The sequence below is a fragment of the Triticum aestivum genome, chromosome 2B, assembly GCF_018294505.1.
Source record: "Triticum aestivum cultivar Chinese Spring chromosome 2B, IWGSC CS RefSeq v2.1, whole genome shotgun sequence".
NCBI classification, from domain to species: domain Eukaryota; kingdom Viridiplantae; phylum Streptophyta; class Magnoliopsida; order Poales; family Poaceae; genus Triticum; species Triticum aestivum.
Window position 1 is genome coordinate 543,213,202 of NC_057798.1, and position 18,506 is coordinate 543,231,707.

At 39.1% G+C, this 18,506-nt stretch overlaps 1 protein-coding gene across 1 annotated transcript; it reads left to right on the forward strand.

Annotated features, from left to right (window-relative positions):
* The first annotated feature begins 13,782 nt into the window (after window positions 1-13,782).
* LOC123041600 (cytosolic purine 5'-nucleotidase) lies at window positions 13,783-18,293 on the forward strand. Its single transcript, XM_044464191.1, has 20 exons — window positions 13,783-13,987; window positions 14,159-14,223; window positions 14,308-14,385; window positions 14,514-14,582; window positions 14,837-14,917; window positions 15,005-15,074; window positions 15,188-15,292; window positions 15,370-15,526; window positions 15,618-15,811; window positions 15,892-15,966; window positions 16,151-16,359; window positions 16,442-16,525; window positions 16,845-16,925; window positions 17,007-17,114; window positions 17,258-17,351; window positions 17,453-17,497; window positions 17,609-17,659; window positions 17,807-17,855; window positions 18,071-18,147; window positions 18,228-18,293. The coding sequence occupies exons 1-20, from the start codon at window positions 13,973-13,975 to the stop codon at window positions 18,291-18,293; spliced, it is 1,773 nt and encodes a 590-aa protein (XP_044320126.1). The 5' UTR covers window positions 13,783-13,972.
* The last annotated feature ends 213 nt before the right edge of the window (window positions 18,294-18,506 follow it).

The following is an 18,506-nucleotide window of genomic DNA, read 5'->3' on the forward strand; positions in this document are numbered from 1 at the left end:
ATACCTCTCCGATACACGGAGTGACAAATCCTAGTCTCGATCTATGCCAACCTAACAAACACCTTCAAAGACACCTGTAGAGCATATTTATAATCACCCAGTTACGTTGTGACATTTGATATCACACAAGGTGTTCCTCCGGTATTCAGGAGTTGCATAATCTCATAGTCAGAGGAACATGTATAAGTCATGAAGAAAGCAGTAGCAATGAAACTGAAACAATCATAATGCTAAGCTAACGGATGGGTCTTGTCCATCACATCATTCTTTAATGATGTGATCCCGTTCATCAAATGACAACACATGTCTATGGTCAGGAAACATAACCATCTTTGATTAACGAGCTAGTCAAGTAGAGGCATACTAGGGACACTTTGTTTTGTCTATGTATTCACACATGTACTAAGTTTCTGGTTACTACAATTCTAGCATGAATAATAAACATTTATCATGAAATAAGGAAATAAATAACAACTTTATTATTGCCTCTAGGGCATATTTCCTTCAGTCTCCCACTTGCACTAGAGTCAATAATCTAGTTCACATCGCCATGTTATTTAACACCAATAGTTGACATCGCCATGTGATTAACACCCAAAGAGTACTAAGGTGTGATCATGTTTTGCTTGTGAGAGAAGTTTAGTCAACAGGTCTGCCATATACATATCCGTATGTATTTTGCAAATTTCTATGTCAACAATGCTCTGCACGGACCTACTGTAGCTAATTGCTCCCACTTTCAATATGTATCCAGATTGAGACTTAGAGTCATCTGGATCAGTGTCAAAACTTGCATCAACGTAACCCTTTACGACGAACCTTTTGTCACCTCCGTAATCAAGAAACATATCCTTATTCCACTAAGGATAATTTTGATCGTTGTTCAGTGATCTACTTCTAGATCACTATTGTACTCCCTTGCCAAACTCAGTGTACGGTATACAATAGATCTAGTACATAGCATGTCATACTTTATAGAACCTATGGCTGAGGCATAGGGAATGACTTTCATTCTCTTTCTATCTTCTGCCGTGGTCGGGCTTTGAGTCTTACTCAATTTCACACCTTGTAACACAGGCAAGAACTCTTTCTTTGACTGTTCCATTTTGAACTACTTCAAAATCTTGTCAAGGTATGTACTCATTGAAAAAACTTATCAAGCGTCTTGATCTATCTCTATAGATCTTGATGCTCAATATGTAAGCAGCTTCATCGAGGTCTTTATTTAAAAAAAACTCCTTTCAAACACTCCTTTATGCTTTCCAGCAAAAATTCTACATCGTTTCCGATCAACGATATGTCATTCACATATACTTATCAGAAAGGTTGTAGTGCTCCCACTCACTTTCTTGTAAATACAGGCTTCACCGCAAGTCAGTATAAAACTATATGCTTTGATCAACTCATCAAAGCGTATATTCCAACTCCGAGATGCTTGCACCAGTCCATAGATGGATCGCTGGAGCTTACACATTTTGTTAGTACCTTTAGGATTGACAAAACCTTTTTGTTGCATCATATACAACTCTTTTTTAAGAAATCCATTAAGGAATGCAGTTTTGACATCCATTTGCCAGATTTCATAAAATGTGGCAATTGCTAACATGATTCAGACAGACTTAAGCATCGCTACGAGTGAGAGAATCTCATTGTAGTCAACACTTTGAACTTGTTGAAAACCTTTTGCAACAATTCGAGCTTTGTAGATAGTGATACGTCTCCAATGTATCTATAATTTTTTATTGCTCCATGCTACTTTATCTACTGTTTTGGACTATATTGGGCTTTATTTTCCACTTTTATATTATTTTTAGGACTAACCTATTAACCGGAGGCCCAGCCCAGAATTGCTCTTTTTTGCCTTTTTCAGTATTTCGAAGAAACATAATATCAAACAGAGTCCAAACGGAATGAAACCTTCGGATCATGATTTTCCAACCGAACGTGATCCAGGAGACTTGGACCCTACTCCAAGAAGTCTCCGAGGAGGTCATGAGGGTGGAGGGCGCCCCCCCGGGCGCGCCCCCCTACCTCGTGGGCCCCTCGAAGCTCCACCGATGTACTCCTTCCTCCTATATATACCTACGTATCCCCGAACGATCAGAACAGGAGCCAAAAACCTAATTCCACCGCCGCAACCTTCTATATCCACGAGATCCCATCTTGGGGCCTGTTCTGGAGCTCCGTCGGAGGGGGCATCCACCATGGAGGGCTTCTACATCATCACCATAGCCCCTCCGATGAAGTGTGAGTAGTTTACTTCAGACCTTCGGGTCCATAGCTAGTAGCTAGATGGCTTCTTCTCTCTTTTTGATCTCAATACAATGTTCCCTCCCTCTCTAGTGGAGATCTATTCGATGTAATCTTCTTTTTGCGGTGTGTTTGTTGAGATCGATGAATTGTGGGTTTATGATCCAGTATTATATTTGATTCTTCTCTGAATTCTTTTATGTATGATTGAGTTATCTTTGCAAGTCTCTTCGAATTATCCTTTTTGGTTTGGCCAACTAGATCGGTAGTTCTTGCAATGGGAGAAGTGCTTAGCTTTGGGTTCAATCTTGCGGTGTCCTTACCTAGTGACAGAAGGGGCAGCAAGGCACGTATTGTATTGTTGCCGTCGAGGATAACAAGATGGGGTTTTTATCATATTGCATGAATTTATCCCTCTACATCATGTCATCTTGCTTACGGTGTTACTCTGTTTTTAACTTAATACTCTAGATGCATGCTGGATAGCGGTCGATGAGTGGAGTAATAGTAGTAGATGCAGAATCGTTTCGATCTACTTGTTTTGGACGTGATGCCTATATACATAATCATTGCCTAGATATACTCATAACTATGCTCAATTCTGTCAATTTCTCAACAGTAATTTGTTCACCCACCGTAGAAAACTTATGCTCTTGAGAGAAGCCACTAGTGAAACCTATGGCCCCCGGGTCTATTCTCATCATATCAATCTACATCACTTTATTTACTTGCTTCTTTCTTACTTTGCCTTTACTTTTTACTTTGCATCTATCTATCAAAAATACTAAAAATATTATCTCTATCAGATCTCACTCTAGTAAGTGACCGTGAAGGGATTGACAACCCCTAAGCGTTGGTTGCGAGTTGCTATCGTTTTGTGTAGGTACGAGGGACTTGTGTGTGGTCTCCTACTGGATTGATACCTTGGTTCTCAAAAACTGAGGGAAATACTTATGCTACTTTGCTGCATCATCCTCTCCTCTTCGGGGAAATCCAACGCAGTGCTCAAGAGGTAGCAAGAAGAATTTCTGGCGCCGTTGCCGGGGAGGCTCACGCAAGCAAGTCAACAATACCAAGTACCCATCGCAATCCCTATCTCTGGCATTACATTATTTGCCATTTGACTCTCGTTTTCCTCTCCCCCACTTCACCCTTGCCGTTTTATTTGCCTTCTCTTTCCCAATCTCCTCCTCTCTTTCCCGTTTGCCTTTTTCCCTTTGCCTTTCTGCTTGCTCGTGTGTTAGTTTGCTTGTCTTTATGTCCAATTCTTTATCCGCTCCTATGTCTCCCGAGTTTGAAGTTCTTCACTTCAAGCAAAGGCAAGGAGAAAACTTAAAAGATGCTTGGTATAGGATGATGGAATCTTATCATAAGTGCACCCTTGAGGTGAACTTTAGAATTCTTCTTCGCAATTTTTATGTTGGGTTAAATATGACGCATAGACAACCCCAAAAGGGAGGATCTCATCCTACCCAGGAAGAAACCCAAGTGTTTGAGAAGATTTGCGAAGTAACAAAAAATTTACAAAAATCTCTTGAGCCTCTTAAAAGTGTTAGCGGAAATCTTCACCGCATGAATATGTTGATTACTCTTTGCAATAAGCGGTTGGATTCTTTAGATCTAAAAATTTCCGAGTATGAAGGGAAGCAGAAAGAACCTCCCGGATTCGAGCATGACCCCGCTAAAAAACTGAAAATTAAAGATGGCAATACCTGGATCTATCCTTGCTTTTATGCCTAGCTAGGGGCGTTAAACGATAGCGCTTGTTGGGAGGCAACCCAATTTTATTTTGTGTTTTTTGTTTTTTCTTCTGTTTAGGAATAAATAATCCATCTACCTTCTGTTTGGATGTGGTTTTATGTTTTAATTAGTGTTTGTGCCAAGTAGAACCTATAGGATAACCTACGATGATAGTTGATTTGATTCTGCTGAAAAACAGAAACTTTGCGCGCATGAATTTAGTTATGATAAATCACAGGCGCGTGCTTTTGCGTTGATTCCTTTTTCTGCTGATCAATAAACAAATTGTCCAGGACTTCCTATTTTGTTAGAATTTTTAGAGTTCCAGAAGTTTGCGTTAGTTACAGATTGCTACAGACTGTTCTGTTTTTGACAGATTCTGTTTTTCGTGTGTTGTTTGCTTATTTTGATGAATCTATGGCTAGTAAATTAGTTTATAAACCATAGAGAAGTTGGAATACAGTAGGTTTAACACCAACATAAATAAAGAATGAGTTCATTACAGTACCTTGAAGTAGTCTTTTGTTTTCTTTCTCTAACGGAGCTCACAAGATTTCTGTTGAGTTTTGTGTTGTGAAGTTTTCAAGTTTTGGGTGAATTCTTTTGATGGATTATGGAATAAGGAGTGGCAAGAGCCTAAGCTTGGGGATTCCCATGGCACCCCCAAGATAATCCAAGGACACCAAAAAGTCAAAGCTTGGGGATGCCCCGGAAGGCATCCCCTCTTTCGTCCACTTCTATCGGTAATTTACTTGGAGCTATATTTTTATTCACCAACATGATATGTGTTTTGCTTGGAGCGTCTTGTATTATTTGTGTCTTTGCTTTTTAGTTTACCACAATCATCCTTGCTGTACACATCTTTTGAGAGAGCCATACATGACTTGGAATTTGTTAGAATACTCTATGTGCTTCACTTATATCTTTTGAGCTTGATAGTTTTGCTCATAGTACTTCACTTATATCTTTTGAGCGTGATAATTTTTGCTCTAGTGCTTCACTTAGATCTTTTAGAGCACGGTGGTGGATTTGTTTTAAAGAAACTATTGATCTCTCATGCTTCACTTAGATTATTTTGAGAGTCTTTAATAGCATGGTAATTTGCTTAATGTTAATATACTTGGTGTTCAAGATATGTGAAACTTTCTTTTGAGTGAGTTGAATACTAAGATAAGTTTGATGCTTGATAATTGTTTTGAGATATGGAGGTGATAATATCAAAGTCGTGCTAGTTGGGTGATTATGAATTTGAGAAATACTTGGGTTGAAGTTTGCAAATCCCGTAGCATGCACGTATGGTTAAAGTTGTGTAACAAATTTGAAACATGAAGTGTACCTGCTTGTGCATCCTTATGAGTGGCGGTCGGGGACGAGCGATGGTCTTTTCCTACCAATCTATCCCCCTAGGAGCATGCGTGTAGTACTTGAATTTTTGACGACTTCTAAATTTTTGCAATAAGTATATGAGTTCTTTTGATTAATGTTGAGTCCATGGATTATACACACTCTCACCTTTCCGCCTTTGCTAGCCTCTTCGGTACCGTGCATTGCCCTTTCTCACCTTGAGAGTTGGCGCAAACTTTGCCGGTGCATCCAAACCCCGTGATATGATATACTCTATCACACATAAACCTCCTTATATCTTCCTCAAAACAGCCACCATACCTACCTATCATGGCATTTCCATAGTCATTCCGAGATATATTGCCATGCAACTTCCATCATCATCATCATGACATACATTACTTTTGTCATATTGCCATTGCATGATCATGTAGTTGACATCGTATTTGTGGCAAAGCCACCATGCATTATTTTCCATACATGTCACTCTTGATTCATTGCACCATCCCGGTACACCGCCGGAGGCATTCATATAGAGTCATATCTTGTTCTAAGTTTCGAGTTGTAATCCTTATGTTGTAATCAATAGAAGTGTGATGATCATCATTATTAGAGCATTGCCCAAATAAAAAAATAAAAAAGAGAAAGGCCAAAAGAAAAAAAGAAAGGCCCCAAAAAAAGGGGGCAATGCTACTATCTCTTTTTCCACACTTGTGCTTCAAAGTAGCACCTTGTTCTTCATGTAGTGAGTCTCATATATTGTGCTTCAAAGTAGCACCTTGTTCCTCATGTAGTGAGTCTCATAAGTTGTCTTTTCATACTAGTGGGAATTTTTCATTATAGAATTTGGCTTGTATATTCCTACGATGGGCTTCCTCAAATGCCCTAGGTCTTCATGAGCAAGCGAGTTGGATGCACACCCACTAGTTTTCTTTTGTTGAGCATTCATAGCTCTAGTGCATCCGTTGCATGGCAATCCCTACTCACTCACATCGATATCTATTGATGGGCATCTCCATAGCCCGTTGATACACCTAGTTGATGTGAGACTTTCTCCTTTTTTGTCTTCTCCACACAATCCCCGTCATCATATTCTATTCCACCCATAGTGCTATATCCATGGCTCACGCTCATGTATTGCATGAAGGTTGAAAAAGTTTGAGATTATTTAAGTATGAAACAATTGCTTGGCTTGTCATCGGGGGTATAGAAGTTGGGAACATCTTTGTGTGACGGAAATGAAGCATAGCCTAACTATATGATTTTGTGGGGATGAACTTTCTTTTGCCATGTTATTTTGAGAAGACATGATTGCTTTGATTAGTATGCTTGAAGTATTATTATTTTTGTGTCAATATGAACTTTTGTCTTGAATCTTTCGGATCTGAATATTCATATCACAATTAAGAAGATTTACATTGAAATTATGCCAAAGTATCACTCCGCATCAAAAATTCTTTTTTATCATTTACCTACTCGAGGACGAGCAGGAATTAAGCTTGGGGATGCCTGATACGTCTCCAACGTATCTACAATTTTTGATTGCTCCATGCTACTTTATCTACTGTTTTGGACTATATTGGGCTTTATTTTCCACTTTTATATTATTTTTGGGACTAACCTATTAACCGGAGGCCCATCCTAGAATTGCTGTTTTTTGCCTTTTTTAGTATTTCGAAGAAACAGAATATCAAACGGAGTCCAAACGGAATGAAACCTTCGGATCGTGATTTTCCAACCGAACGTGATCCAGGAGACTTGGACCCTACTCCAAGAAGTCTCCGAGGAGGTCACGAGGGTGGAGGGCGCCCCCCCCCCCCCGGGCGCGCCCCCTACCTCGTGGGCCCCTCGGAGCTCCACCGATGTACTCCTTCCTCCTATATATACCTACGTATCCCCAAACGATCAGAACAGGAGCCAAAAACCTATCCACTGCCGCAACCTTCTGTATCCACGAGATCCCATCTTGGGGCCTGTTCCGGAGCTCCGTCGGAGGGGGCATCCACCACGGAGGGCTTCTACATCATCACCATAGCCTCTCCGATGAAGTGTGAGTAGTTTACTTCAGACCTTCAGGTCCATAGCTAGTAGCTAGATGGCTTCTTCTCTCTTTTTGGATCTCAATACAATGTTCTCCCCCTCTCTCGTGGAGATCTATTCGATGTAATCTTCTTTTTGCGGTGTGTTTGTTGAGACCGATGAATTGTGGGTTTATGATCCAGTATTATCTATGGAAAATATTTGATTCTTCTCTGAATTCTTTTATGTATGATTGAGTTATCTTTGCAAGTCTCTTCGAATTATCCTTTTTGGTTTGACCAACAAGATTGGTAGTTCTTGCAATGGGAGAAGTGCTTAGCTTTGGGTTCAATATTGCGGTGTCCTTACCCAGTGACAGAAGGGGCAACAAGGCACGTATTGTATTGTTGCCATCGAGGATAACAAGATGGTTTTTTTTTATCATATTGCATGAATTTATCCCTCTACATCATGTCATCTTGCTTACGGCGTTACTCTGTTTTTAACTTAATACTCTAGATGCATGATGGATAGCGGTCGATGAGTGGAGTAATAGTAGTAGATGCAGAATTGTTTTGATCTACTTGTTTTGTACGTGATGCCTATATACATGATCATTGCCTAGATATACTCATAACTATGCTCAATTCTATCAATTGCTCAACAGTAATTTGTTCACCCACCATAGAATACTTATGCTCTTGAGAGAAGCCACTAGTGAAACCTATGGCCCCCGGGTCTATTCTCATCATATCAGATAGTAACACTACTATCAGTGTCCGTCTTCCTCTTGAAGATCCATTTATTCTCCATGGCTTGCCGATCATCGGGCAAGTCAACCAAAGTCCACACTTTGTTCTCATACATGGATCCCATCTCATATTTCATGGCCTTAAGCCGTTTCGCGGAATCTGGGCTCATCATCGCTTCCTCATAGTTTGTAGGTTCGTCATGGTCAAGTAACATGACCTCCAAAACTGGATTACCGTACCACTCTGGTGCGGATCTTACTCTGGTTGACCTACGAGGTTCAGTAGTAACTTGATCTGAAGTTACATGATCATCATCATTAGCTTCCTCACTAATTGGTGTAGGAATCACTGGAACTGATTTCTGTGATGAACTACTTTCCAATTCGAGAGCAGGTACAATTACCTCATCAAGTTCTACTTTCCTCCCACTCACTTCTTTCGAGAGAAACTCCTTCACTAGAAAGTATCCATTTTAGCAACGAATATCTTGCCTTCGGATATGTGATAGAAGGTGTACCCAACAGTTTCCTTTGGGTATCCTATGAAGATACATTTCTCCGATTTGGGTTTGAGCTTATCGGGTTGAAACTTTTTCACATAAGCATCACCACCCCAAACTTTTACGAAACGACAGCTTAGATTTCTTGCCAAACCACAATTCATATGGTGTCGTCTCAACGGATTTAGATGGTGCCCTATTTAACATGAATGCAGTTGTCTCTAATGCATAACCCCAAAACGATAGTGGTAAATCGGTAAGAGACATCATAGATCGCACCATATCTAATAAAGTACAGTTATGATGTTCGGACACACCATTATGCTATGGTGTTTCAGGTGGCGTGAGTTGCGAAACTATTCCACATTGTTTCAAATGAAGACCAAACACGTAACTCAAATATTTGTCTCCACGATCAGATCGTAGAAACTTTATTTTCTTGTTACGATGATTTTCCACTTCACTTTGAAATTCTTTGAACTTTTCAAATGTTTCAGACTTATGTTTGATCAAGTAGATATACCCATATCTACTCAAATCATATGTGAAGGTCAGAAAATAACGATACCTGCCGCAAGCCTCAACACTTATCGGATCGCATACATCAGTATGTATTATTTCCAATAAGTCAGTTGCTCGCTCCATTGTTCCGGAGAACGGAGTCTCGGTCATCTTTCCCATGAGGCATGGTTCACAAGCATCAAGTGATTCATAATCAAGTGATTCCAAAAGCCCATCAGCATGGAGTTTCTTCATGCACTTTACACCAATATGACCTAAACGGCAGTGCCACAAATAAGTTGCACTATCATTATTAACTTTGCATCTTTTGGCTTCAACATTTATTAATATGTGTATCATTGTGATCGAGATTCAATAAACCATTTATATCGAGTGTATGACCATAGAAGGTTTTATTCATGTAAACAGAACAACAATTATTCTTTGACTTAAATGAATAACCGCATTGCAATAAACATGATCCAATCATATTCATGCTCAACGCAAACACCAAATAACATTTATTTTAGGTTCAACACTAATCCCGAAGGTAAAAGGAGTGTGCGATGGTGATCTTATCAACCTTGGAATCACTTCCAACACACATCATCACCTCGCCCTTAACTAGTCTCTATTTATTTTGCAACTCCCGTTCCGAGTTACTACTCCTAGCAACTGAACCAGTATCGAATACCGAGGGGTTGCTATAAACACTAGTAAAGTACACATCAATAACATGTATATCAAATATACTTTTGTTCACTTTGCCATCCTTCTTATCCGCCAATTATTTGGGGTAGTTCCGCTTCCAGTGACTATTCCCTTTTGCAGTAGAAGCACTCAGTTTCAGGCTTAGGTCTTTAGCTTTGGGCTTCTTCACGGGAGTGACAACTTGCTTGCCATTTTTTTGAAGTTCCCTTTCTTTCCCTTGCACTTTTACTTGAAACTAGTGGTCTTGTCAACCATCAACACTTGATGCTTTTTCTTGATTTCTACCTTCGCTGATTTCAGCGTCACGAAGATCTTGGCAATCGTTTCCATTATCCCTTGCATATTATAGTTCATCACGAAGTTCTAGTATCTTGGTGATAGTGACTAGAGAATTCTGTCAATCACTATCTTATCTGGAAGATTAACCCCCACTTGATTCAAGTGATTGTAGTACCCAGACAATCTGAGCACATGCTCACTGGTTGAGCTATTCTCCTCCATCTTGTAGGAAAAGTACTGTCAGGGGTCTCATACCTCTCGACACGTGCATGAGTATGAAATACCAATTTCAACTCTTGGAACATCTTATATGCTCTTGGCGTTCAAAACATTTTTGAAGTCCCGGTTCTAAGCCGTAAATCATGGTGCACTAAACTATCAAGTAGTTATCATACCGAGCTTTGTCAAACGTTCATAACGTCTACATCTGCTCCTACAATAGGTCTGTCACCTAGCGGTGCATCAAGGACATAATTAGCAATGAGTATAATCCTCAGATCACGGACCAAGTCTGCATCATTGCTACTATCATCTTTCAACTTATTTTTCTCTAGGAACATATCAAAAATAAGCGGGGAGCTACATCGCAAGCTATTGATCTACAACATAGTTATGCAAATACTATCAGGACTAAGTTCATGATAAATTAAAGTTCAATTAATCATATTACTTAAGAACTCCTGATATGTCTCCAACGTATCTATAATTTTTGATTTCTCCATGCAATATTATCTACTGTTTTGGACAATATTGGGCTTTATTATCCACTTTTATATTATTTTTGGGACTAACCTATTAACCGGAGGCCCAGCCCAGAATTGCTGTTTTTTTGCCTATTTCAGTGTTTCGCGAAAAGGAATATCAAACGGAGTCCAATTGACCTGAAACTCCACGGAACTTATTTTTGGACCAGAAGAAGCCCACGGAGTACCGGAGTTGCACCAGGGGAGTCCCGGGCTGCCCACGAGGGTGGGGGGCGCGCCCACCCCCCTAGGGCACGCCCCTGCCTCGTGGACAGCCCGGAGGTCCACCGATGTACTTCTTCCGCCTATATATCTCCATATACCCTAAAAACTTCGGGGAGCAGAATAGATCGGGAGTTCCGCCGCCGCAAACCTCCAGAGCCACCACAAACCAATCTAGACCCGTTCTCGCACCCTGCCGGACGGGGGAATCCCTCTCCGGTGGCCATCTTCATCATCCAGGCGCTCTCCATGACGAGGAGGGAGTAGTTCGCCCTCGGGGCTGAGGGTATGTACCAGTAGCTATGTGTTTGATCTCTCTCTTCTCGTGTTCTTAATTTGGCACGATCTTGATGTATCACGAGCTTTGCTATTATAGTTGGATCGTTATGATGTTTCTCCCCCTCTACTCTCTTGTAATGGATTGAGTTTCGCCTTTGAAGTTATCTTATCGTATTGAGTCTTTAAAGATTTGAGAACACTTGATGTATGTCTTATCGTGCGTATCTGTGGTGACAATGGGATATCACGTGATTCACTTGATGTATGTTTTGGTGATCAACTTGTGGGTTACGCCCATGAACCTATGCATAGGGGTTGGCACACGTTTTCGTCGTGATTCTCCGGTAGAAACTTTGGGGCACTCTTTGAGGTTCTATGTCTTGGTTTGAATAGATGAATTGAGATTGTGTGATGCATATCGTATAATCATGCCCACGGATACTTGATGTGACATTGGAGTATCTAGGTGACATTAGGGTTTTGATTGATTTGTATCTTAAGGTGTTATTCTAGTATGAACTCTAGGGCTATTTGTGACACTTATAGGAATAGCCCAATGGATTGATTGGAAAGAATAACTTTGAGGTGGTTTCGTACCCTACCATAATCTCTTCGTTTGTTCTCCGCTATTGGTGACTTTGGAGTGACTCTTTGTTGCATGTTGAGGGATAGTTGTATGATCCAGTTATGTTATTATTGTTGAGAGAACTTGCACCTAGTGAAAGTATGAACCCTAGGCCTTGTTTCAATGCATTGCAATACCGTTTACGCTCACTTTTATCATTAGTTACCTTGTTGTTTTTATATTTTCAGATTACAAAAACCTATATCTACCATCCATATTGCACTCGTATCACCATCTCTTCGCCGAACTAGTGCACCTATACAATTTACCATTGTACTGGGTGTGTTGGGGACACAAGAGACTCTTTGTTATTTGGTTGCAGGGTTGCTTGATAGAGACCATCTTCAACCTACGCCTCCTACGGATTTATAAACCTTAGGTCATCTACTTGAGGGAAATTTGCTACTGTCCTACAAACCTCTGCACTTGGAGGCCCAACAACGTCTACAAGGAGAAGGTTGCGTAGTAGATATCAACTCCCACTTAGATAGACATCCCTCGAGTCATCTAAATGATCATGTGATCCAAATCAACTAAACCATGTCCGATCATCACGTGAGATGGAGTAGTTTTCAATGGTGAACATCACTATGTTGATCATATCTACTATATGATTCACGTTCGACCTTTCGGTCTCCAGTGTTCCGAGGCCATATCTGCATATGCTACGCTCGTCAAGTTTAACCCGAGTATTCTGCGTGTGCAAAACTGGCTTGCACCCGTTGTATGTGAACGTAGAGCTTATCACACCCGATCATTGCGTGGTGTCTCAGCACGAAGAACTGTCGCAACGGTGCATACTCAGGGAAAACACTTGTACCTTGACATTTAGTGAGAGATCATCTTATAATGCTACCGCCGTACTAAGAAAAATAAGATGCATAAAAGATAAACAACACATGCAATCAAAATATGTGACATGATATGGCCATCATCATCTTGTGCCTTTGATCTCCATCTCCAAAGTACCGTCATGATCTCCATTGTCACCGGCATGACACCATGATCTCCATCATCTTGATCTCTATCAATGTGTCATCACATGGTCATCTCGCCAACTATTGCTTTTGCAACTATTGCTATCGCATAGCGATAAAGTAAAGCAATTACATAGTGCTTGCATCTTATGCAATAAAGCGACAACCATATGGCTCCTGCCAGTTGCCGATAACTCTGTTACGAAACATGATCATCTCATACAATAAAATTTAGCATCATGTCTTGACCATATCACATCACAACATGCCTTGCAAAAACAAGTTAGACGTCCTCTACTTTGTTGTTGCAAGTTTTACGTGGCTGCTACGGGCTAAGAAAGAACTGTTCTTACCTACGCATCAAAACCACAATGATATATCGTCAAGTATGTGATGTTTTAACCTTCACAAGGACCGGGCGTAGCCACACTCGATTCAACTAAAGTTGGAGAAACTGACACCCGTCAGCCACCTGTGTGCGAAGCACGTCGGTAGAACCAGTCTCGCGTAGGCGTACGCGTAATGTCGGTCCGGGCCGCTTCATCCAACAATACCACCGAATTAAAGTATGACATGCTGGTAAGCAGTATGACTATTATCGCCCACAACTCACTCTACTCGTGCAAATAACATCTACGCATAAACCTGGCTCGGATGCCACTGTTGGGGAACGTAGTAATTTCAAAAATTTCCTACGCACACGCAAGATCATGGTGATGCATAGCAACGAGAGGGGAGAGTGTTGTCTACGTACCCTCGTAGACTGTAAGCGGAAGCGTTATGACAACGCGGTTGATGTAGTCGTACGTCTTCACGATCCGACCGATCCAAGTACTTTGGCAGCTACTTTTTTCAAGAATGCTCTTGAAACCAAGGAGTGTGTTATCTTTTCTGATGTGTTAACTAAGTTTGAGATAAGCAAATCTATCTTGAAGGATAAAAGTAAGATTAAGAGAGAGCAGTTGTCTGTTCAGGGCTCCCTGTCGAAATTAGTTCCATATAGTAATTATCTTATAATTGGAGGTCCAGAAATGAGTGTTGTAGAGGTACGTACGCAAAAGTTTTCTTAATCTTTCTATTATTTGCGGAAATGAATGCTGTCAAACAAAATCTGAAATAAACCTGTCTTATAATTGGAGATCCAGAAATGAATGCTGTCAAACAGAAATTACTCATATCTGAAATAAACAAATATTTTTATGCCGGTGTCTTTTTAGGTCTACGGTCGAGTAGGAGACACTGATTCAGACTCAGGAGAGAGATGGCAACTTACCATGAACATGTAAGAAGAATAGTTTTATAAATCTAATTATTTGTTAGTTAAATAAATGACATTCTTAATTAAATAATTATACTATTTGTGTAGGGACATCCCAAATGTACGTGAAATCAATGCCTTCACACCTGAAGAGACTCCAGCTAAACATGTGGTGGCATTTGTGACGTAAGATTTGTTTATTAAATTTTGTTCCAATGCATTCATTTTATTGTTGTAATGTTTGTGACGTAAGATGTGTTTCTTGTTGTCACAAATGCATTCATTGATGTAATGTGAGTTGATTAATTTTGCAGTAACATGTCTGGAGTACATCTATGCGAATTTACCGGCCAGTATAAGCTTGGCGGTAAAAGATGGAAGGGGTAATGTTAACTTCAATGAATAGCTCGTACTTATTTTCTATGTACATATAAATAGTTATTTTCAGAAATATTAGAATGAACTATGTACCATTAAAATGTATTCAGTGAACATAATATTACAACATTTCAAGTGTGGGATGGATGGATGTATCCCAATTCAAAGGAATATCGGTTTTGTCTTAACATGATTTATTTCATTCATATGTTTGTGATCCTTAGTTATAAAATGATGAAATTCCTTTTGCATGTTGCAGCGATGTTATGATGCGGCTTGATATAATTAAAGAAAATCTAGAGCCAGAACAGAATCATTCTGTCTCAGCATCTTGGGAAAGGTAAATTTTCATTGTATCTTTTGTTTGCCTTTTGATTTTCCAATGATGCAATTCCAACAAACTTTGTTTAAATTGAATTCTTTTCAGCACTGACAAATTAGCTATCTGCTATGAGGATTGTTCTGTTGCTGTATACATGGAGGCTAAAAATACGAAGGTAATATCTTGATCTTTTTCTCCCAAGCCATTTTTTTTGCAACTCTGCTCCTGTTATGATAGCTAGGAGTAACTTCTCCTTCCATACTGAATTTCTTTTCTTTGTAAATGCAGTATATAATGGAACATTCGATCAAATGGAATGCTGATTTCAAGCAGAAGGACAATCCCAAGCTCTCAATTGATTGGCCACGGCCAGCAAAATTATCATGTAGATTTGTAAGCATTATACTTTATGAATAACAGTTTCCATACCTATATTGTCTCAAAATATGCCTCTTACTTCTTCATTTCAGGAATCCCCTGTACTGGCAGTACTCGGAGATGGCCATGCATTTATAAATTTCTTTGAGCTTCGTAAAAAAGGTGCGATCGGAACAGCAATAGGTGAATGGGACATTGCTTCGGAATTGAGTCATCAAAGCCAGAGCCTTGCTTTGCTATCTGAAATCAGTACGCACCATTACTGTTTCGCTGAGCTTTTAGTTCCTTTTTAGTCAAATAATATGTTTGGCCAACATTTATGATTCTTTATCAATACCAGAAGAAGCCAAGGAACCAAAATTTGAGCCCAGCAATAGGATATTTTGCAATAGGCCGTTGCAGATGCATGAAGTAGCAGCAGTTGGTTTCGAGATGGAGTTCGTTGCTGCTGAGATCAACGATGCTTATGTGGACGGTGTGGCATGCTCGGCAGCACTACAATGTCTTGTAGATCATAAACAGTATCCATCTGAGGTAAGTTTGACACTATTTAGTTACTTCCATATATTAATTTGTGATGGTATTCAGTGATTTGATTATGTTTCACGTTGCAGATCGTAAGAATAAATTTGAAAAGCATATTGAGAAGAGGATTGCTGGTTGATAAAAAACGTGGGAACTTCTTGAAGGTCTGGTCAATGTTTTTGCTTGTCTTTCATTCTTAGTTTTGGAAAAACGGATTGTCAATATACACCACTAATAGGCTATACAGTAACTAATATCACTAAGTTACGTTGTCAGAGATCTAGTATTTCCATTGTCCACTGTATTTTTCGTGAGGTGGCTGACTTCCTTTGGTTTGTCCAATTTCAGGTTGATAAAAATTATTACATTAGTATTGCATATCATGGTCTTCAGAAAATGCAACCGAATGCAATACATGAAGCTTATGGTGCGATACCAATGGCAGATCAATTTGACCCTACCATCACTTTACTCGATTCATTTTCTTCAACTGTGGAAGCTCTCGTATTTGCCAATATAATAAGTTATATGGACAATCTTGGTCGTAATAAAATTAAGTATGCTTCTCGACCTTACCTAATTTTGCCATCAAAATTATTTGTTAAGAAGCATTTCAAATATTTTTCATCCGACTTACAGCAAGGAATACAAGGATGTCTATGCAGACATAAAACATGTGTTCAAAACTTTCCGTCTTCGAGACGGTTATCACCCTGCCCCCAGGTACTGTATTCTTATTTCTTGTAAAATTAATGTACAATCCTTGAAGGTAGACAACAGCGAATAGTTAAGTTATACAGTACTACTATCTATATGATAATATCCAGAACTTTCTATAGTTATACAGTAGATAATGTGTCCAGTTTGTTGATATATTCACTCATTTTGGTTCGTGAGAACTCAATCCTGAAGTGTTGTCATGTAAGTCTGCAGGCAGCTTATTTTGTGTTTGCTGGTTCAACCTTTTGACATAACCTGTTGCGCTATCTGCAGTCAATACTGGTTCAAATCATGTCTATTGAACTTGTGCTCCTTTTGACAGCATCGCCATGAACGAAAGGTTTGTACCCATGCTTCAGGATCTCAGACAACGTGGGCTGAAAGTTTTTTTGCTATCCAATAGGTATAATTCATTATTGCTCCCATCAAGCAACGCTGAGATTATTATTTGATTTGATATTCGTTTAACATCTTTCATTCACAGTCTCTGGAGTCGAACAGATATTGTGATGACCCATGTTTGTCAATCATCTACTCCTCAAAAGCACAATTGGCTAGATAATTTTGATGTCGTGGTGACAAGCAATGGAAGGTACAATATTCTGAAAATTATCCTTTCACTATGTAGGGAATGGACTGGAATTCACTCAGCTGTTAACCTCCTGTTACTTTTATTTTCCTTTAGCTGTGTAGACGTGTATTATGTGGTTAAAATCAAATTTTAACTTATTTCAGAATGATTGAAACATTTTTCAATTCTGACGGAGAACAAGATTTGTTCAAGTTAGATAGCAGGACCGGATTTCTTCAGAATACCTCCTGTATAGAGGTTAGTGTAGTGATCATTTAAAATCTAAACCATTTATGATGGTTCCTGATCTGTATTTTCGTTTTTAGTGTATTATCTTACGCTTCTTTTTCTCTATGAAGCTATTCTCTCAATCTGACACTGCCAATTCTCATAAAGTATACCAGGTATATTGTACTAACAAATATGTTAGTTATGTTGAACATAAATGATAAGCACTCGCTCATTTAGCATAACATATATTTCTTTTTATTATTATTTTGATTTACTTTTACCAGGGTGGTAATGTCGGCCATCTTCTAAGAGGATTGCAAGTTGATAAGCATGAGGTATGTATAACTGGGTGTGGTAGTCTTTCTTGATTTTCATACCATGCAATCCACTATAATTTGTGACATATTATTAAGGCTATAAAACCATATTTTGCTGTGACACAAATTATAAATCTAAAATGCATTTTTTTTACTGTTATGTAGGTTATGTATGTTACTCATCAGATTAATCGTGATGTGATATACAACCCTGGTATGTGTTATTCATTTCCTTTTTTCTGGGTGTATCAGAATTATCAATATAGAAACTTTGTTATTTTGTTATCTCATTCAAATACGCATAATTTGCACTTCCTATTATCAAGTAGAAATTATACGTCGTTACAATCTAATCTGTAGATTCGTAAAATTCTGTTTATTGGCATTTTCCTATTAGTCTTACTGGTACAAGCTTTTGTTCTTGTCAAGGCTGGAAAAACTTGGTTGTTATTCCAGAGCTTAAAGAGGAGTTGGAATACAATTCATCCTACGACAAGATAGAAAAGGTGTAGTGATATTTTAAACAAATAGCTATTTCAATTGTTTTATGATCACTCATGGCGCTTTCTTTATGTATTTGTATCAGAATTTAAATGTAGAGACTAGGAAGCTTAATTCAATTGAAGACACCATACACTTCTTGAAAAGATGAGCTTGTAAGTAATTGACATTTGATGTCAATAAATGCTCATTGAATATTGTTGGTATTTATAGCCCCTTTTCTATTCTTTTAATTCCAGAAAGAGTAAATATGAACACAAGGAAAAGTTGGCTGAACAGTTGATTGGTTAGAATGTGAGTCAAATTATTCCTTTTTGTATGCAAGCAAAATATACATTACAATATATCTCTGTTGGATGTCATT